Raw genomic sequence first — 22,725 nt, 5'->3', positions numbered from 1 at the left:
TATCTAATAAAGTGAGTAAATGAGAAAGTACAGGGAGATGAAGTCAGCCAAAGAAAGATCGTATAGGCAAAGAAAGATCCTATAGATCCTTCAGGTCTGTGTCATTTACTCTGAGAGAGATACAAGGAGTCATGAGAAAATTCTGAGCAGGGAACTGGTATCATTTGGTGTATTTCAAAGAAACACCTGCGGCTGTTTTGCAGAAAATAAACTCTGGAAGTCCAAGGGTAAGCAAAGGCATTCATAAGGAGACTATCATAATCTTTTATTTATTTTTTTTTTTCGTTTTATTTTTTTTTATTTTTTTTATTTATTTTATTTTATTTTATTAGTTGGAGGCCAATTACTTCACAACATTTCAGTGAGTTTTGTCATACATTGACATGAATCTTTTAAAATAACAGTGGTTTGGATCAAAGTGTTAGCAATGGAATGGGTTGGAAATAACTGAATTATGGGTTCATATAGGTGTATATAAAAAAAAACTGAGTTATAATCCTCAAATCCATCTATCTACCCTTTACTGTGCTACAGTTTTCTTAGAGTTTTGATGGGACTGACTCTACATCCGGGTTGATGATAAGGACCCTGAGGACATCCCTGGGGAGCCCATGGGGAATGAGCCAGCTTGTCTATTCCCAACCCCTCATCACAGAGATGGATTCTGTAGTATCTCTCTCTCATTCTGTCCTTTGCACTTGAAGTCTAGGACTTTTGACTGATAAATTGAGGAAGAGAAATTTTCTTTACTTCTTGTATGGTGTGTTATACACAACTAATGTCTGGAATTGCTTCAGCCATTTTTCTACCATGAGATAATTCCATCTTGAGTCAAAACAGATGAAGAAGAAGGTCAGGCTCTAAAAATCTCAGAGACAAGGAGCGAGATCCATGATCAAATCATTTCTAAAACTTGTGTTTTTCAATGATAAAATATGTTCCCTGCATTGTTTATGTGCAATCTAGTTGAATTTACGTTATCTGCAGCCTTTCTTGTTGTAGAGTCAAACGACCATGAATTTAAAACTATAATCTGTTAAAATAGGAAATAGTGTGTAAAATAGGGATACAAGTCACATAGTTCAATGAGCTGGTGTGAGAAGTAAATAATATACTGGGTGATACCTTTGGTTGTTTGTATTTTAGAAAATATTACGTAAGAAAAAATACATATAGGATGTATTTCATATATAGGATAATTAAACTCTTGTATAGGATAATTAACACACCAAAGCTGTGGTTGGATTAGAGAAAATCTGAAATACCTTGAGTTTCTCACTACAAAAGGTCAGGACTGGATGAATGTGAAGAATGTAAAGGCTATTTAATAGCAATTTGGTAAAGAGAACCAGATTCAGGGATAAAAGGCAAACCCTGTCTCTATCTTCAATTTCACCAAAAATATTTTAGATATTTTGCTAGAAAATTTAGTTAATATATCTCTATAAAACTAGAACTTGGCATCTAGTGATACGTGTTTTTGCTATAATCATCATTACCATTATTGTCAGTATATTTAAAGTAAGTTTAAGGAGTATTCAATTAAGAATTTAAAATAAATTCTGATTAAATATGAAAAAAAGTATTGATGTTACTAAGACAAAAACAAATAATAAAATTAAGGGAGAGTAGACTGTTGTTAAACTAGAGTCTAGTTGCATCATTGATATGACTTTCTAACAAAATAATAGTTTTTTTTTTTTTTTTCAAGACAGTATGGTTAGTTCTTTTCAAAGTTCATACAATGTTGAGCTGAATAACCTCATCTCATGTGGAGGTAACTAAAGAAGCCTGCAAGTGATTTTCTAAATGCTTAATAGAATATTTATTTTCTTTGCTATCTTCTAATAACCAAGCTTGTGAATACCATCTTCACCAAAAGCAGCACAGTGACATACAGGGGTAGATTTTTTTTTTTTTTTCTATTAAGGAAAAGTAATGGTAGGACTAGAAATAATGATAGTGCTTTAGAAAGCAGAGGAAAAAATATAAACTACATGGTATCTACCAATTATTTAAGTGTGTGATTTCATAGTTTCAGGAGGCAAGTCACTAATTATAGTCCAAATCCATGGAAAAACAGACTTAAATCCCAATTAAAACTAACTGTTTAGCTCCCTCTAACTGTACCAATTGGACATGACTGAGCATGCAGGAAGACTATCAATATTAATGTCTTATTGGAAAATGTTTAAAATTATTCATTTACTCTTTGAATCCTTTTATCCTCACTCCAGGGAAGCCCCTTATCCTTATACATAAATTTTAATGGTGTAAAGTTTGCCGAAACAAAAATAGAGTAGTATCCACCCCACAACCTTTTCTACCTTTTCACTTTTCATGGTTTCAGACACCCCTAGTCAATATCAGTTCAAAGATATTAAACGGAAAATTCCAGAAGTTAACATTTCATAAATTTTCAATTTCCCACTGTTCTGAGTAGTGTGATATTAATAAAATCTTGCACTGACCTGCTCCATCCCACCTAGGATCTCCACCCATTGACACCCTTTGCTCTTGACATCCAGAAATCCACATCTTTAAGGCTAAATGATCCAGGACTACCTAAGGCAGATGATCTTCCTTAAACTAGATCATCAGAAGGTTAATAGCAGCCTAATGCCATATCACAATGCCTGGGTCATTCATTTTATCTCATCAAAGAGGCATTTTATCATCTCATATCATCACAAAAAACAAAAGATTTATACAGTACAATAAGATATTTTAAGAAAGAGTTTATATTGATATCTCACTACAGTATACTATTATAACTGTTCTCTTATTAAGAGTTATTGCCATTAATCTCTTACTGTGCCTAATTTAGAAATTAAATTTTATCATAGACATGTACATATAAGAAAAACACAGTATATATGTACAGTGCTCCATACTATCCAAGGTTTTAGACATCTTCTGGGGGTTGGGGAATGCCTTCTCCGCAGGTAAGGGGGAATACTGTAAACTACTAAACTACCCCCACCATGTCCATTACTACCAATAATAACTTTAAAACACTACTGGTTTACTGTCTACAAAGGACTGTTCTGAAAGACAACTATATATTTCTATATCTCAGCATATAAAGGGTTAATTAAGCATAAGTAATAGTAAGTGAGGTCTTATTAATATGAGTAGATGGCTGATGACAGAAGTTAGAGCCTGAAATGTTAGGAATTTAGAGAATAATGAAAATTTTCACCTTTAAATGTCATTTATTACTTCACTAGGGAAAAATAACAATTGTTTAAAAAATAGATAGACATCCTCTAAATTCATATACTTTAAACACATATACTTTAAACCAAAAGCAGAGAGAAAACCTTGGTTGGAATAATACTGTATTTGTTTTTGGTTCATACCACAAGCCTAAGGGAAATCATTGCTTGAGCTGTAGTTTAAGCATCGGTTTGCAGTACAGGTCATATCCTCAGGCCTTTCAGGCTTGAAAATTCAACAAACTAGCCTCTCTTTTCTTACTAATGGAAGAAATTTGTAAAAAGTGAGATCAAAAAGCCAGCACTCAAAGTAATTTTAATGGAAAACATTTCACATCTTCAAATAAATTCCTCAAGCTTGATGCTTGTTTTGACAAAGAAGATATTGGTGTCTTTGTGCCAAGCTACAAAATCAGTAATTTGCTCTGACTGAATTCCAATAAAGCATTAAATGGATGGTCAAATATTAATAAAATTAGATATAACAGAATAAATAAAAATACTCCCAATAGTCAAAAATCTTAAGATATTTTTTCTCAGTTCATTTTGTGTTACTGTATCATTCAATGATAGGTCATTATCAGCAAAGATTGATTATGCTGGTATTATATTCACCAAACAAGGCATGTCTATTAAAATAGACATAAGGGCAGTTACAAAATAGTGTATCATTTTTTTAAATAAATGCAACTGTATATCCTAAGTGGATTTGAATAAATGCCTCTATAGATATGCATATGAGATAAAGAAAGCAAAATAAAGAGAAAACTGTGAAGTCAGTAAGTCAATTCATACTTGATGCTATTGCTGTTGAGCTTAATAGGCAAGCTATCATTAATTCTCTTCCGTTTTATTTTATTAGACTTTATTCCTCAATTTTTTACTTCTTCTGAGGAAAAATAAACTTCCAAGGTTGGAGTAGGATGGACTATTTAAACTGCTTTTATATCTTTCAGAATGCTCAATAGAGTATAATAAATGCAGGAGGTGTCGAATAAATAATGTTGGAGTGAATGGCAGTCAATTTCAGAAAAATCACATGAACAAGTCATTTCAGCACACTGTGCAAAAAAAGTTTTAGTATTCTAAGTAAACTTCATTTAGAACCTAATAGAGGACTCATGCATATGCTTGACTTAAACATGATTTCACATCTGTGTCTTTACTCTTATGCTACATCAAGTCACTGGGAATGCTTTCAGAACTTTGTTCACAAGGACTTAAGAGCAAGAGCACTTCAGAGTGAGGCTTTAAACAAACTGATATGTTATCCATATCAATTTACAATATCCATCTTTACACAAATAAGTTCTTAGCATACAAGCCAATGAGATGAATGAGTGAACATTTCAAATGCTGAACTGCTACAATTCTGTACTGGACCATGAGAACACTTGATAGTTCACACTTGAAATGGAATTTTGAGCATGATTCTGCTAAATAGGGGGTGGGTTTGCAGTAAGAATTACACAAAGCTAGTTTAAAAGTTTCCAAGTGAGTAGTAAGCAGAATAGAGTACCTACATTAGCGAGAAAGAGAATAGTATTAACAAAATCATTGCTGGTGTAAATACAAAATGTCAGCAGGTATTTTCTAAAGAGCTTTAGAGCTTTTTAGAAAAGCGACATCAAGGAAACCAGATTAAAAGTTATCACCATCTCACTAGAGAGGAGGAATACAAAACAAATATCAGTCTCCTATAAGCGTAATTTTTCTCAAATGTGGGCCGAACACCCTGCAGCAGGATGTGTGTGTGTATGTGTTAAAAAATGCAGATTCTTGGACCCTCCCTTGGATACAATGAATAAAAAATCCAGGCTGTGCAATCCATGAGTCCATAAATACAGACTATAGATTGAAAACACCATGCATTGCTCTTAAGCAGCATAGTATTCATTATACAAAATTCCTCTCTGGAATGAGTTCAGCCATTCACAGTGAATCTTTTTGTCAAGATTATAGAATGTCTAAAGAAAGAGAGATTAAGAAAGTAGGAAAGCCAGCTAGGCAATAGACTTTAAATAATAATGTCTTATTTCAGAGTTTTGGAACACCTAAACCTATGCATTACAATTAGGACTCTGTGTCTGGATCCTTAATTTAAAAGAGATGGGATGGGGAGATGCACCCAACATAAATAAGAAAGCAAAAATTTTGGCATTTGAAGAATTAAAAAAAAATTTTTAAACATATTACACATCACACCAATAACTAAAATTATAACATTAATTAAAATAATAAACAATTGAACTCATTATTCTATGAAATATCTTAAGAAACACAGGTTCTAGGTACTATTATGATTCCCAGGGGAAGATTCCAGAAAAACAGATAAGAAAGCAAATACTTATATTGCCTGTACTCCAGGTTACAATAGAGAGGAAAGCCCAAACTGTATAGCAGGGAAAACTTTTCTTAAGGAGACAGTGATTTAAGCAGATCTGAAGACTGAGCTATCTAAGACAATGATGTATAGTAAGAAACAGGCTTCGGGCAGAGGAAATAGCAATACTGACTAGTGATTCAAGCACACTAGTTCTAGAGTAAGAATTTCCTGGTTTAGATTCCTATTCCCTCACTTACTAGATTTGTGACCTTGGGCAAATCACTTCACATCTTTAAACTTCAGTTTCTTCATCCTAAAAATGGGAATAATAATAATATTATGTCATGAAGATATTGCTAGGATTAAATAAGAAAATGCAAATAAAGTTCTTCACATAGCAATATGCACAGTGTAAGTGCTGAAACATGCTGGCCATCATCGATCATCATTTTTGTCATCGTTACCACAACAGATCAGAGAGAGAAAGAGAAGGAACAGAAGTCCCTGAAGTGTCTTTTTAGAAACCAGAGGAGTCTCTAGAAAGATTCTTGTCAGTGAACCAAAAAAGCATTTTGATGATTTCTAAAAATACTCCACCTCCATCTGCTAATCCTTATTAAATAAACCAGAGATGAAATATGGACAAATTCATTACATTAGTGTCTCATCTTTGAACTATGTTTTCCAAGCAGAAATAAGCATAGGAAAAGCTCAGAATGTGTGCCTCACTTAAGCCAAGTTTCAATGGGAATGGGCAGTTGTGGTTGGCAAAATTAAAGGATTTCTGTTGGTAGCCAGAACGAGTACACAAACCTGGTCACAGATCAGTATGACACCAATGAAGAGATATTCATGATATGTAATTACAGAAAATATTTATTTTGTCTCTAGATAGTCTTCCTTAGAAACCTCAAGAACTGACAAATCAATATTCATCTTTAAATAGAAATAATGTAGCTAAAAATTTTGTATCTGTCCAAATACATTTTGATAAAAACAAAAATTATGTGACTGTTTCTTATATACAAAGCATTGCTCTTACTTTGATGCTGTTATTCTCTGCTTATTCTCTGCTTAATTGTTCTGGATATTTTACTGAATTTGAAAAATTTCAACGCTAATATAAAACTCAGTATTTTAAGAAATCATTGAAGATAGTCATCATTGGAAAAATGAAATTTCATTAATTATTCCTATAAGCTTGAAGTAGGTTTTTGTTGTTGTTATTACCTGAGGCATCACTGATTCCCTGTTATTTTTCACTTTAAAGTATTTTTCTCTTTTCATTTTACTTCACCAATGAGTTTGTCTATATAATACTCATAAAGTTTAAAACCTATTTATCTCATGTGTGTATTCAGTCACTAAGTTGTGTCCAACTCTTTGTGACCCCATCAACTTCAGCCTGCCAGGCTCCACTGTCCATGGGATTTTCCAGGCAAGAATACTTGAGTGGGCTGTCATTTCCTCCTCCAGGGGATCTTCCCAACCCAGAGAGAGGATCTGAGTCTCCTGCTTCTCCTGCACTGGCAGATGGATTCTTTACTACTGAGCCACTTGGGAAGCCTTATTTATCTCATAGGATTCTTTCTATGCGTACATGTTAAGTCACTTTAGTCATATCTGACTCTTTGTGACCCTATAGACTGTAGCCCGCCAGGCTTCTCTGTCCACGGGATCCACCAGGCAAGAACACTGAAGTGGGCTGCCATGCCCTCCCCCAGGATATCTTCACAACCCAGGCATCGAACCTGCATCTCTTACGTCTCCTGCATTGGCAGGTGGGTTCTTTACCACTAGCATGACCTGAGAAAATTTTCCATGAACTCACACTGTTGAAAAGTTTTTTATAAACTACTATAGCAACATTTATCAATACCTTATTATGTACTAAGCATTACTCTGTTTTATAGATATTAACTGAATGAAAATCACTACATTAAGGCTTTAAATTGGATAAAGAATGCTCACAAATTGTGTAGTCAGAGGATCTGGGTCTCTGTCCCTGGGTGAATTGGTATGCAAAGGGCAGTGGATGTATGACAGCTCATTGGATGGCAAAACAACATTAAGTGGATCTGGAAAAGATATTTATTATGGTGAAAAAAAATAGTTATCAGAATGAGATATTTAATATAACTACTATGTGAAATTAAAAACCTATGCATCTGATACTAAATAAATTTTTAATAAGAATACTTATGCAGAGAAAAAAGCAATCCATGTAAAGGCTACTGTTTAGGAAAATGACAAATGGATTTGTGATAAAAGCAGTACATAAAAAATATCAATATATAAACCATAGGAAGACCTTGCACAGTTCAAACATGGTAATGTGCCATGTTTCAGATATATCATTAACTCTCATCATCTGAAGTAAAAAGAAAATACAGAATGAAGGAAAGAAAGAAGAAAGGAAGGAAAGAGTGAAGAAAGGAAGGATGGAGGGGGAAAGAAGAAAGAGCAGGAGGCAGGAATGGAAGAAGGAAGAGAAGATAGGATGGGCAAATCTTAACTATTTGAAAAAAAACATATTTCTTCAGAATAACGGAGGTAACTTGGTTAACAATTACAGGCAGAAACTTTCATTCAAATTGAACAAATTCATGGATATCATAGTTTGAATATGGTGGCAAATCTGAAGATTTTTCAGCGGTTTCAAGTTGGAGATTCTGAAGCAGCAATGCTACTAATGGCAGCAGCAATTGCAATAAGGTTAAGTACCTGCCATTTATTGATTGACAGCTGCAGTGGCCGTGTTTTGCTTCTTCAGGCCAGATCTGTGGTAGAGTACTGGGCATTGCTCCTAAAACTTAGCCCTAATCTTTGAATCTATTTTTCTCAATGATTGTATAAGCCACTTAATACCCTTTATTACAGGCCTCTTCTGTTTAAACCACTCAGAGTAAATTTTGTTTACAACTAAGAAAATACACATTAAAACCTAAAAATCGTTCCCAAAAGAGAAGTGCTGCAGGCAAAAGTCTTTTAAAAGAATGGGAGTTTGGACCTGTGGTTTGACTGGTTCAATTTCAGTGTAGCAAGAACCTATGTAGTTTTTCAAGGATGTTGCTAGTTTTAATCTAACAACAGCAGGCATATAGTGGCTATGTCTTACCACCTCTGGTCACTGCAAATAAACGGATTCTTGAAATTATTTTTGGTGACCAAATTTCATCTGCTTTAGTACTCTTGCTCATGGTGGCTCAGATGGTAAAGAATCTGCCTGCAATGAGGGAGACCTGGGTTCATCCCTGGGTCAGGAAAGTTCCCTGGAGAAGGTTATGGCAATCCACGCCAGTATTTTGCCTGGAGAATTCCATGGATAGAGGAGCCTTGTGGGCTATAGTCTATGGGGTTGCAGAGAGTTGGATGTGACTGAGTGACTTTCAGTTTCACTCAGTACTATAAAAGTATGAGAAAAACAAGAAACATAGCAAGGACAGGATGAGTTTGGTTGCACTGCAGAATTTAAAGAAACAAAATTAGTGTCTCAAAGTTTAAATTTCTCTGTTCAATTCATATTGAGATGATCAGAGTCTTCATGCTGCAAATGGAAGACAGAACTGTGCATCAAAAACCAAGTCTTAGACCACAGAGTTGCTGAACTACTAAAATTATGGATTTACTGCCTTGCCTTATGAGAAAATGAAGCCACTGACTGGAAAACATGAAATCCTGAGCACTGGAATGTGGATATGGGGGAGAAAATAGATGATTGAAAATATTTTCAGCTTCTAAAACTTACTGAGTCTCTCTTGCTACCATTAAGTTCTTCCACACCTGGCAGAGGAAGCTATTCCTTGATGTCTTCAATACCATATCTAAGATCATTAAGTGACAGAAGGAAGTATTCTTGCTCAAACTTATTTACTCCATCTGAACTCAAGATCCCAACATCCTCTTGGGAGCCAATTATGCAGTCAATGCTGGGGACAAAAATCTTCCTGAATATGTCTCACAAAACTCTATAATTTAAATCTGTAGGAGCATATGGAATATGTGTGTGAAAATGGATTTTATGTGTTCCTTACAGAGGAGTGAAATTCAAGCTGGTATAAATGCATGCTTAGAGATCCAACATGCTTCTCTAGGTAGCTAGCTAGCAGAAATGCTAAATGCTTGTTCAACTAGTTGGTCAAGATCTGGATTTGAAAGGTGAACTATGTTTTTATATTTCAGATACTAGGAATTCCTTGTTTTAATGAAGAAGGAATTAAATGACCTACTAAAATAGGAACACTGAAATGGATTTATTTGCCAAGACCTATGAAACTATCCACTAATTACAATTCAGAAAGGACTCAGAAGACATGTACTTCACCATATTTTTAAGAAATAAATTGATGAGAACAGTGCCACTTTTATTACCAAAATCTCTAAAATTTCTCTTTTCTTGAGAACATAGAGGCTGAAGATGCAGTGAAGTGATTTCTTAATTTCTTTGGGATCAGATATGGCAGAGACCAAGTGTTAGCACTTTACCACTAGAAGGAAAGTGGACACGGATTTCATAATAGGTGAAAATGTGAATGGTAAAAAGTCTAGCACCAAGGCATTAAGCAACTGAAATAATGGACCCTCTCATCTATACCATAATGATACCAAGGTCTAAGAAATACACATCTAAATTTAGTGTTAGTCATGGTGTCTCACCAACACCCAGACCCGAGTAAGCTCACTGACCCTATTAAATGAAGAGAAAACTGTCCTTATGGAGGACTATGCAATAGTAACATATATTAATATTGTACATTTTCCTTTTCAGCTTATCTGAACGAAATCTCTGGCCAGTTCTAGATAAATGGGGGGCGGGGGGTGTTACAATTTACAGATTGTAAATTTTAGATTTCAAGATCTAAATTTAGATTTACTAGAATATAGAATATACTTTTAACAGATTATAGACCTAACACTAATCTCTGTGGATCCAAAATACCCCTAAGAAACCATGATCTGAGTGGAGGCCATGATGGTAATGTGATGAATGAGATGTTGTCCTGAGCCCACATTACAACTGGCACATTGATGCCTCCATTCAATTCTTTATTTCACCAGTCATAGGTGTATACTTGGAAGATTTCCTCTTCAACTCTAAAAAATATCTTTGTCTCTGAGCTCCATGCAGTAACAGCTGTGAAACTACAGTAATGACCAAACTAAACTAAATCATAGAGCTTCCTCTTTTTACTCTTCCTCCCACCAAAAGAGTAAACACACAAACCTAGTGGATCTGTGGGGGATGCAGAAGTTAGTGCCACCATAAAAAATATATATATATAAAAGTAAAAATATTGAGTATTACCTACATGCAAATTTAAATTACCTTGTTTAGTCTATATAGAAGACAAACTAATCTTGGCAAACAACAATATATTTAATGTAGTAGTGATTACAAAGATAGACAGTAAATTCTCTCTACGGAAGAAAGTCAACAGAGACCCTCAGAATTATCATAGCAATGACTGAGCATGTGACAATGAACTTACTTTTCAACACCTCAATAAACAGAGATCAACAGAAAATGTTTGCTTCCCTCTTCTCGGAAACACTTGTGTGCTTCTACCATCAGCATTCTCTTAAATTTCCAGCTCTATGGCATAATTTAGTTTCAGGAACCCTGGGCATCGCCACGTCCTGTAAGACATCGTTCTGAACAACTATGCAAATTGCATCAAACTGAAAGTACCTGAAATGGAATTATCACGCTCCCAGATACCTTTGGAAGAATCAAGAAATAAAACCTTTCAAAATAAAGGACTCACCTTTCTTAGTGATATTTCTGATTTTCTGGGACAGGTTGGGACATTCCCTCAAAAATGTTTGTTACACTTTGTAACTCGTATCATGTTAATCTAGCCCTTTGATGAAAAAGTCGAAGAGTCTAAGACTAATTCAAAATAATTAAAATTTGACCTATTTTAGCTCAGAATTAGGATTCTGTACCTTGGCTTATTAAAGTAGGAATACTTTTGATTTTTTAGTTGGGATGAGCTTATTGTTCCTGGGGATAAAATATACATTAGATATATTAAAGAGCGTCATGATTTAGTTCTTGATTGAAGTATGCCCAATGCAAAATTATTTTAAAGTAAAATCCTAAAAAATAAGTTTATAGAGGAATATGATAAATGCACACTCTTTTGTGAGCTGATAGTGAAACTTTTAACATAACTGTTTTCAATGGGATTTTTAATTTTCATACTATGTTGACATATCACTCTCCATCTACCTATCCATCTATCTAGCAGTTATATTTTTGATGACCTAAACTGGTAAGACAAAATAAATGATAATACAATAGGAATGAACAAAAGAAGTGTTGTCATGCAAATAATCTAAATGCATTTTTTGTAAAAAAAATTTTTACACATCAATTTTTCCAAATCACGAGAAACTTGAGGAGCTCCATGAACTTTATTCTTTCTCTAAGTTTGAGCTTAATAAAATATGGTTTGTATATCCATGATTTTATCCACTTTGCAATTTGACTATTAAAGTTCTTTATATAATTTATGTATTCACATTTTTTTCTATCATTTCCCCTTCTCACACACAATATTCCTTTACCTTTTTGTAAATTACTTCCCCCCCCCTCAATTTTCCCATTTCATGTGTGTTTATATTTCTTAACAGTGATAATTCCCATAACAACTTTGCAATTCGTTGTCAATCTCAGTAGTATTTGTTGAATTCTACAAGGCCCATCCCATAAATTCCAACTAACTGTAGTATTTAGCTTTCCTTAAAACTTCATCTTTTGACTTGACTATTAAATTACATGCAAAAAAGTATCATTTGAATTCAGACGACTTCTCGCAAAAGCAAAGTGCTAGACTCCATAATGATTTAATAGCTGGAAAAACGTCTTAAATGCTGTATAAACATCCATAAATTAATCATTTAATCACTATCCTCAGCACAAAATCATTATTTCTTTTTATAGACTGATCAGCCAGGGTTACCTAATCAATTTCAGTTTCTAGATTAATGTAAGATTCTTATCTTGAAAAAATTACTATTTTTTTCTTGTACATGTTGAACATAATTTTGAACCTGGGCTGTTCATATATCACATTGGTGTCACTAATATGAATCAATCAGAAAATGATGGAACAAATTATAAATTTGAAACAAATAAATTAAGAAACAAAAGCATTTCTCAAGAAACACTTCATAGAGATTGAAACTAAAGTTGAAATATGTTAAAAGAAGTTTTGTATAAAAACCACATATGGTCCAGATAACCTTCTGTAATTTAAGGCTGAGAATATATTCAGACATTAAATCCAACTACTGTAGCCCACTTTCTATAATGTTGGTATTTGATAAATGTCCAGCACCATGGCATTAAATCTAAGAATTAGTTGAAGTCAATAATTTTTGTGAAATTGATATTTAGTTGGTCTGAAATGTCAGATGATGCGAAAATCTCTCTCTTGTTCTTATTTTTTTATTTTTTTGGTAGGTTTGTAAGGATTTTACAGTATGTACACTCTGAAAACTTTGGGGAAAAACAGCAAATCAAAAGTCAACAAAATTTTTTCTCTGAATACAAATGTTTGTTTTACATGATAGCCATGCCTTGAATAGCTGGATAAAAATTATTCTTTCTTGATATTTAAAGTATTTGTAGTTCAAAACACATACTGTGCTGTCCTAATAGACCAGTAAGTAAAAAACACCTGGAGCAAATATTTATTAATAATGTCATTTAAAAAATAGTTATCTAGTTCATCAGAGAAACATCACTCAAAGACGGTTATGCAAGCTTAAATAATGTGCTCCCAGGGGACTACAACTCTTCATGATTGTTCAATATGCTTTCAGTATGTTAATGGAAGATTCACACTTAGAACCAAGTAAGTTTGAAAGATATTGCATATGAAGGTTGAAAGCAAAAGTTTAATCCCAGTATTTTTCTGATGTGAGAAGACAGTTGACATTCACAGAGCACTTGTGGAATCTAGATAGTGTGATGAAAAATTAATGTATACTAGTATGCCCAAAGCTGAGTCTATACTGAAGGAAAACCTAATTTTCACTAATTTTGTCTACCTCTTTTTAGCACTGTTATTAGTTCAACCTTAGGTTAGGAACTAAATGGAGTAAAATATAAAAATTTCACTGAGGAAAGTGGCATATAGATGTAGAGTGTTAATTTTTTTTTAATGGGATTAAAAAAGGCTGTGGATACATTCAACATGGATGAGAACATGAGTGCTTAGAATGATGCTTAGTGAATAATTCAAATATCTTTGTATCCTCTGGGTTACTTTTGAATGTTCCTCTCAGTTTTATTAGTCAAAACAACTATGAACCCAATGATATGTGTTTTTCTTATTCTCAAGAGATAACCACTTCATTCACCTTGACACATCCAATAATTCAAATTATTTTGACCAAAACTTGATTACAAACATTTTCTTGTCAATCAGATCATTCCACTACCTACAAACTTACACTAACTTTATAGGAATTAAGTCTGACCTAATTCAGTCAAACATATCCTATCACACTGTGAGCTCTACTGGCAAGGATGTCTTCACCAAGCAAAGTCCACCTGGGGTACTTGAGGGGTAACCAGTTTATTCCCATGAACTGAGAGCTGAGGCCAAGGAACAGAATGAACATTACATTTAAACCCCTCCCTACACAGGCACCTGTTATTGACAAAAACCAGTTATAAGCTACTCATAGGCTTTGAATGGTTCTTGCCACATAATAGAATGAGTTATTAATTCAGTCATAGCTTGATTTGTAGTTTACCAGACAAGAATCCCTGTATATGGATTTACTTAAAATTAAATATTTGAGCAGAAATTTTAGGGGAATTAGTCATTCAAGCAGTACTATTTTCCCTACTCCTTAATAAGTACTCCTTAATATTTCCAAGTTCTTCATATGGAATATATGTATATTTTCATATGTATGGTTGCTGTACAATGGCTCACAGTTATTGTTATTTTGATAAATGGATTTAACAAAGAAAAGTTGTCTTATGCATTTATAACAATAATAATAGAAATAATAAGAAAACCCTATTTTAATATGCAAAGAAAATTCAGATGTAGTGCCAAACTAGTAAACCTGCCTTATTACATGCTAACTTAATTAAAGAAAAAACTTGAAGTGAATAAAACAACAAAAATGGAGATCTGAGCTATAATAATTGCACTGTTCAAAATTATGTGATAAAAATTTTTTTCACAAAGGGATTTGAGCCATAAATATATTTTTTAATGAAAAAATTCAACTAAAATCTATCTTTTGTTTTCTGTCCATGGAAGTGTCTGCTACGAAACTTTAGCTTTTATTTGCCTAAAATTAAAAAAAAAAAAAAAAGCGTCTCAAGATGTATTCATTCTACTCTAAGACCTAACCCTTTGGATAATGGGGAGTTCTTTTTCAGATCTCAGGCAACTCAGCCCTGAGCTGGGGAGATAACTGACAGTGTGTCCTAAGGTACATGATTTGGTTGGACATCACACTTACCTGCTTGATTTGTGGTTACATTTACAGACACATACTGCCGGGCTCCTGGGCTCAAGTCGGACACTCCATTCACTGCCTCAATCTCAAAGGTATAGTTTGTGTGAGCGAGCAGATCCACCACCATGACAGAGGTGTTTTTCAGGCCGATTTGCTGGGGGAGGTACCTGACATGACCGCCACACTCGTCACACACACCTGCATGGGAGTTGCACTTCTTGCATGCAATATAATATGACACATCTTTCCTTCCACCAGTGTCAGCAGGAGGAATCCATTCCAGAAAGACACTAGTTTCATTAACATTTGAGATGGCATTCCGAGGAGCTGAGGGGGGTCCTGGTTTGCAAAGTAAAGTGAAAAAAACAAATTTTGAGATGATAAAATTAGGCATTGGTTACTACACAAATTTCTGGTCTGAAGGAAAAAAAAATAGCTTTGCAATCATTGTTTTAAGCAGGGTAGAATGCAAGAATTATCAATTTGTAATAATCTTTGAAAAATCTTGTTATAGTTTTGTAGGGACAATAGTGGGGTTTAAATACTATAGAAATGACTTATCTTGGCAATGTAACAAGTTCAGTTAAAGAAGATGTTTTGCTTAGTGTATACATAAAGAATTATGGAATAAAACTGTGCATGCAAAAAATGTAGATAAAATTATGTATTCAAACAGTGGCAAGTTCTTTGGCAAGTCCAAGGAAAAATTCTCCTTGGGGATTGACGTGATTAAGTCCTCAATGATACTTGTTCCCTGAAAGCTAGGAATTAAACATGAAGGATTTACTAAGCAATGAGTACAGGTAGAAAGAGGATTTATTAGTGTGGCTGTTGACTACAAATTCTACAGAAAGTAAAATGGAAAAACAAAAACAGCTTTAGTTTATCTCAAAGTAAGTTGCATATCTACTGATAAGCCATCAACAGAATTTGAAGTCTCCCTCATATGACAATAAAAAAACTAGAATTTAAGTAGTTGATCAACATTACAAACTGTAATAAAATTTTGCTTACTTTGATACGGTTTTAACATTGTGGTTCAGCAAAACTGTGCATTTTACTTAACTGAAAATCTAAAACTATTTTAAAAATAATTCTCCAAAACACAGTTAAGAAGAATGAATGTGTTCAGACCTTGAAAAATCAGCATAATAAATTTATATATAATAGCAAATGCTATTCATGTGTATAATACTGTATTTCTGAAATAATAGCAGACTAAAGAGAACTAAAATTGGTTACCTACCAATTGTAACCAATGCATTAATCTGGTAGGGGGTGTTGCTAATGAGACAAGTCATGAATGTGTGCAGATGAGGGATATATGGGGAATCTCTATATCATCCTATCCATTTTGTTCTGAACCTAAAAATGCTCTAAAAATAGTGTCTATAAAAGAATTAACTGCATATTGTCTGACTCTAGAGTAGACTTATAGAGACTCAGACCTACAGCTTCAGTCTGCTGTTAATATTATATGATCAGATGTTCTTGAAGAGAAAACACATTTTATTTGTTTCAGAATTACTTAGCAAAGATTTCCCAGTAGGGAATAAAATGGACTATGAATGGTTCATAAGCATAAATTAACCTACTCAGGATGACATAGCTTAGTTATCTTAATATGTGCTGTCTGTTCTAAACATAGAAGTAAATATTAATTTCTACCTAACATTTATTAAGCCATGACTGCTGAGGACTAAATTTAAAAGTAATAAGAAAGCTACCTAGTATTCATAAAATGTCACTTAAAGAACTCCATAATGTAAAAATTGCCAGTTTTGATTAAAAAATCTCTACCTTTGCTGTAGTTGTGGTTGAATCCTGTGAATTTTCCCATACAGTCTCACACACTCCAATATAAAAGTCACTTTTAAATTGAAACAAATACTTAAGATGGAAATACAACTCTTTTTACTATTGCCTTTAGCTTACTTAATAGTGGAAAATTATGGCAAAAATGTAATTTGAGATCAAAATGTTACAGGTTCCCTTGTGAGAAAAAGGTAAAATATACTTGGAATAGGTCTATTTCAAAAGATATCAAAATTCTGAGTTTTCCTGCCAGTGTAACTATACCCACAGTTACCACCTTTCCTCTAAATTTGTAAAACTGTATCTTGGTCTAACTCTTCTTCTGACTCTGCCACCAACAGGCCCTCAGCATGTGAGTTGGGGCACATATGCCTCTCAAAGTCAAAATGAAACTTATCTATTCAAGGGGAGCCCTAAAGAAGAGGTAATCAGTGAAGGCTCGGACTGACATGCACTGAAAAATAACATAATGACATTCCACTGTCCTGCTAATACACCGTGATGTATGAACCCAAGTAGAGCTGGGGAAGGCACCCTCAGTTTGAATAGATTCATTAGAATCTGAATTTTTTTTGATCTTCTTTTCCTATAGGTTTGTTGCATTTGGTTTTCCAGAGTACCAGAAAAAAATATTAAAAGAAGTTGAAACCATAAATTTGATATCAAAGAGCCAAACAGACATAAATCAAGTGATCTTATCTGTTGAAGGGTATCATCATATGTGGTATTTGTGGTATTGTGAATGCAACTAAGAACAGAACACACACTCTCACAGACTATTTATTAGGATGATCTCCTACAGGACTCCCTGTCTTTTTTGAGAAATGCATACAAATGAGTGTTCCTCTGAGACACCGTATTAGAAATGCACACACCTGGATACAGAGAAAATATAAACCTCAGGCCCTAAACGAGAGCTAAGCAGTCCTTGGCACCAGAGCATGGGGTCTCACCCATTCCCAAACCTAGTAATTTTACAGAATGGGAGGCTCCTATTCATGCTTAGAAAGAGACTGATCATGATTGTACTACTTAAAGAAAAGAATATCTATCAAATCGATGAAATTGAAATACGTCAAGATATGATTTTCTCTAATTCACCAAAATACAGTCTAGCCAACATCTCCCCCCCACTATTTGGGCTTTATTTTGCTGTGAATAATTGAAGCAATTTCCACTGCAACCAAGATGCATCACATTCAATCACACTTTATATCTCCTCCATTCAAATGTATCCTCTTAAGAAAGGTATACACTAATGTCATTTACTTATGTGAAGAGGAATTGTTTATAGTTAGTAACCATCTAAGCCATAAAAGTATCAGAATGTGATAAAGAATAATCTTTAACAATGTGAAGTTAATATCAATGATTTGAGAAATAATGAATATACATTTCACTGACACTATGAATTCAGGCACTGAAATTCAGATAAAATTTCAGTTGTGATTATTTAAGTAAAGAAACCATATGTCTTTATATATGATACCAGAGAGTACAAATTTCAAAAAAATTGTCTTCATCTTTGACGGCAACTACAACCTACAGGGATCTAAAAGAGTACAAAATGGGACATCACGGAAAATGAATGATAAGGGGAGTTGGGATTCACTATTCTTCCCTTTCATTTGTTTTTGTTTGATTTGCTATAGAGACGAAGACAGAAAAACTAAAGAAGTATTGTCATCAAGCAAACTAACATGTAAATTTGTTTCCTTCCCAGAAATATGTGGCACACTAGGGGGGAAAAAAAAGAAAACACCAAAACACTGACAGATATGGAAGTACCCACTGCAAATGTTGGAATAAAATGTTCGTTATTCATCTATTCTAAGATTATCTGACCATGTACTTAATAACAGTTAAGGACGCTCACTGCTAAAAAACACAACCACTTGTACATCCTAGTTGATAGCTGGTTTTATGTTTCACTCTTAATTTGATTTGCCAGCCCTCAGCACTCCATGTGCGTGTAGTGTTTCCTGTCTTATAAATGATCTTCTTTTTGGTCTTTGTAGCTTAGTGGGGCAGGTTACAATAAGAATATAGAAGTACCATGTACCGGATATTTTTGTGATCAGAAAGTTGGCTTGCAAGAAGAGGAAAAAAAAATAAAAACGGTTTACCAGGAACAGGGGAATGGATTTGTCAAAGTCATGCTTGGCCACCATGAGCACTCAAATAAATCATAAAGTTAAAAAAAAAAAAAAATTGTATTTGTGCTCCAGATGTTGAACTTGAAATAAGGGAAAACGGATGCTTCCCACTGTAAATGATAAAAGAGACTTGAATTTCTTAACGCTTACTCAAGAAGATTGGATTCTGGTGAAATCCTATATTGGCAAATTAAACATTATGCCTGTTTTAGGGGAAACAGTAATAGAAGGTAACAGGCTCCATCATGCTATTTCTTCAAACTGGTGAAGGTCAGCATCACCAAAGATCCATGGGTTTCCTTACTTGTGCATGCCATTGTGGGTGGATCAGACTCCCTCCTGAAATAATCCTTTTCACAGACACAAGAGGTTGAAGCTTCCTCATGGGTGTAACTGTGAGGTGGACATTTGCTGCAGCTCTGGCTGTGAGGTGAGGCTTTGAAGAACCCAGGTCTGCACACTGTCAAAAGAAATAAGACACTAAGCTTTTCCCTGGAACAGATGAGTGTTTGCGCTGTGAATAATGTCATTATTTTGACTACTATACACAGATTTCATGTAACACCGTCCTTTCATTCATTTCAAATTTTTTTTCATAAGTTTCTGAATCATAAATAGCAGGCTATTCATTCAGATAATCAAATATTTATTTAAAGTATTTTAAATCAAACATGATCAGAATATATTTATAATGATTCTTATGCTACAATAAATATTATAAAGATAGTCATATGTATTCAAAATAAAGTGCTTTGAATATAACTTTCATTTATGCTATTATTAGAACTTATGTTGAAAAAAAAAAACAAAATTTCCACTATGCTCAGAGAATGGCATGGTACACAACAGTTGCTCAAAATTTTGTTGCTGAATTAATAAGTCAACTAACTGTGTGCTTAGTCACTCAGTCATATCCAACTCTTTGGGACCCTTTGGATTGTAGTCTGCCAGGCTCCTCTGTCCACGGGATTTTTCAGGCAAGAACACTGCAGTGCGTTGCCATTTCCTCCTCCAGGGGATCTTCCCGACCCAGGAACTGAATTCACATCTCCTGTGTTTCCTGCACTATGGATTCTTTACCCACTTAGCCAACAGGGAATGCTAAAACCTTCACAAAATTCTATTAGAATGGGGAGAACGCATGATTGAGCTAGTATATCATTCACATTACTATTAATATATATTATATTAATTTCAAGAGGATTCAGTCTTCAGGGTTTGTTTGCTTTTTTTCCCCACATTTTACTCCATTTTAGAAATTTTCATTGAGATCCTTACTAATCCAACATTCATCTATTCCAGTATCAGTCACGTTTATACCACAAAAATTATAATGCTCTACAAAGGGGAAAAATGTGCCTTATTCAGTTTTGCATTTACAATACTTATCACAGTGTTTGACTACAGAAAGTATTCACATATTGTTATGTAATGCACACCAGAGTGAATGACATGGCAGGAAAAATGTAACTGAACTACTCAGAATCATATGAAGAAAATCTCTGATATTTTTGTTAAGTTAGTGGTCAGGTAAGTAAATGTTAACAAACTAAGTTTCCTTATTCTGTATTCCCTAAGCTTTTATCTTTCTCTTTCTTCTCAATAGGTAATAAAGCCAAACTTCAATATTCCGATTGTCCACTATGAACCATGTGAAGACCAGTTTTATGGTTTGATTACTTTTTTTGGAGCCTAGTCAACTTAAAGCTAATCAACTATTTATGTTTTTTTTTTTCCTATTCTAAAAATCCACTATATATACTCAAGAGAATTTACTCAAGCATCAATGAACATTTGCTAAAGCTTAAAAGTAAATTTGTATTTCCATGGAAATTCTGATAGACATAATGAAATAGGGCTAATTTTCATGTGCTATAAATGATTTGGGGTTTTAGTAATCCATGCTAAGGCTTTCTGCCATCACCATGAATAATCAGGAATTGACAAAAATGAGAAGGTATTTTTCAGTAGATCTAATTATAGCGATAGTAAAACCTAATGCTCTTATAAATTCAGACTGAATGTGAAGGTATTTGAAAGATAAGAAGAGCTTTTTGATAGTATTAGGGACATTCTTGTAGTTAAATGATTAGGAGAAGATTTAAAATATTATTTTTCTTATAATAGGATTGCTGTAGCAGCCAGTACCATTCTTAGCTAAGTTATCCAATTTTTCTTCTTTTATCCTTTTCAGTATAACCATTTTCACTTCAAACATAATTTTCTTTCAAAGACATGAACTGTCAATCCACACATTCTGCATATTTGGAACTCATTTATCATTCATGAAACAAAAGTCATTTCTTTTTAATGAATTCCTTTTAATTTAAAAACTTTATATAAAATCATATATAACACTGTTTTTCAATCCTCCATGGGAAGTTCGGAAATAGGAAATGATATAAATGTAAGTAAAAAGTGGAAAATCGTATCCTTCTCTTCAGTAGAGAAGTTGAACAAAATGCTTTCAGCAGGTGGTGAGCCAGAAATTTTGCTTACCACTGGGTTACAAAGGTGAAAAACATAGATTTGGCCCTGCCTTTATGAGTATTAAAGCCACTGCATGTGTAACTATAAAAATGATTATGCAGGAAAGAGAAAGAGCAGGGAAGTGAATATGGGCACCTAATTTAGACTGGAATGCCAAAGAACACTTCAGGAAGCTGTCTCCACTGATACGTAAAAGATTAGGAAAATTATCCAATTTGAGGAGGAGTACTGCAGTGCCCTAGAGGGTAAAATCTTTTCAAAGGAGAGGAGAACAAGTAGGGAGATGGAAAACACTAAAAAGTTGATCAGGGAGATAGTGGCAACAGAGAGGCAGAGATGTTAGGGAAGTGGATACCAGGTCAGAAACACATTATGGTTTGTAATATTTGGAACTTTTAATTAATGGGTAAAAACAGGTCATTACAATGTTGTAAGCAGGGAAATGTTAATAGCAAGATCAAAGTAGTGTGTAAGAGATCATTTCTCTCTAGCATGGGCAATGGATTGACAAGGAGCGTGGATGGAGGCATTTGGTCCTTTGGTCTCTGTTGAGTAGTTCCAATCACTCTTATCACCACAAGAGTGATGATAGATAAGAGTAGGTAAAGTCAGGAGATGAATATGAGGTAAAATCAGCAAGATTTCATCATATATTTAATAGATCAGACATACGAGTGAAAAATCCTAACAATGACTCTAAGGTTTTTGGCTTAAATTTCACAGGCAATACTGGTACTATTTTCTCAGACAGAGAACACTAGATATGAAATGTGTTTGGGGAGATAGTAATTATGTTTAAAGTATTATTTAATTTGAGGTGGCTAAAGGAATCCAAATAGAAGTATAGAGAGGAAAACTGTAGGGTTCAATGTATTCCAAGAAAAAAATGTAAAAAAATCATTAATTATCCATTGCCTTCAAATCATGGCTCTAAATCCAAGTGGGACATGAAATGTTGCTACACAAATGTCTTGTCATTCAATCGCTTAGTCATCTCCAAATCTGTGCAACTCCATGGACTGTAGCACGCCAGGCTCCCCTGTCCTTCACTATCTCCTGGACATTGCCCAAACTCATGTTCATTGAGTCGATGATGTCATCCAATCATCTCACCCTCTGTCGTCCCCTTCTCCTCCTGCCTTCAATCTTGGTATTATTTCTTTAGTTAGCATCAGCCCTCAGAATCAGCCTGAGTATTCTGGAGCTGTTCCTCTTTCTTCTAACTCCT

At 34.1% G+C, this 22,725-nt stretch overlaps 1 protein-coding gene across 5 annotated transcripts in view; it reads right to left on the bottom strand.

Annotated features, from left to right (window-relative positions):
• The window catches only part of EPHA5 (EPH receptor A5), a 367,698-nt gene that overhangs the window by 174,084 nt on the left and 170,889 nt on the right, over nt 1–22,725 (bottom strand). For 4 of the 5 annotated variants that reach the window (XM_065914341.1, XM_065914337.1, XM_065914342.1 and 1 more), the window contains exons 4-5: nt 19,312–19,467; nt 15,040–15,375 (exon numbers count right to left, since the gene is read on the bottom strand). In XM_065914341.1, the coding sequence (XP_065770413.1) occupies nt 15,040–15,375; nt 19,312–19,467 (492 nt within the window). The remainder of the gene's footprint in view (nt 1–15,039; nt 15,376–19,311; nt 19,468–22,725) is intronic. The other variant, XM_065914340.1, reaches the window with a different exon arrangement.

This window comes from Muntiacus reevesi, chromosome 22 (assembly GCF_963930625.1).
Source record: "Muntiacus reevesi chromosome 22, mMunRee1.1, whole genome shotgun sequence".
Lineage (NCBI taxonomy): Eukaryota > Metazoa > Chordata > Mammalia > Artiodactyla > Cervidae > Muntiacus > Muntiacus reevesi.
This window is presented reverse-complemented; position numbering and strand designations above follow the sequence as displayed.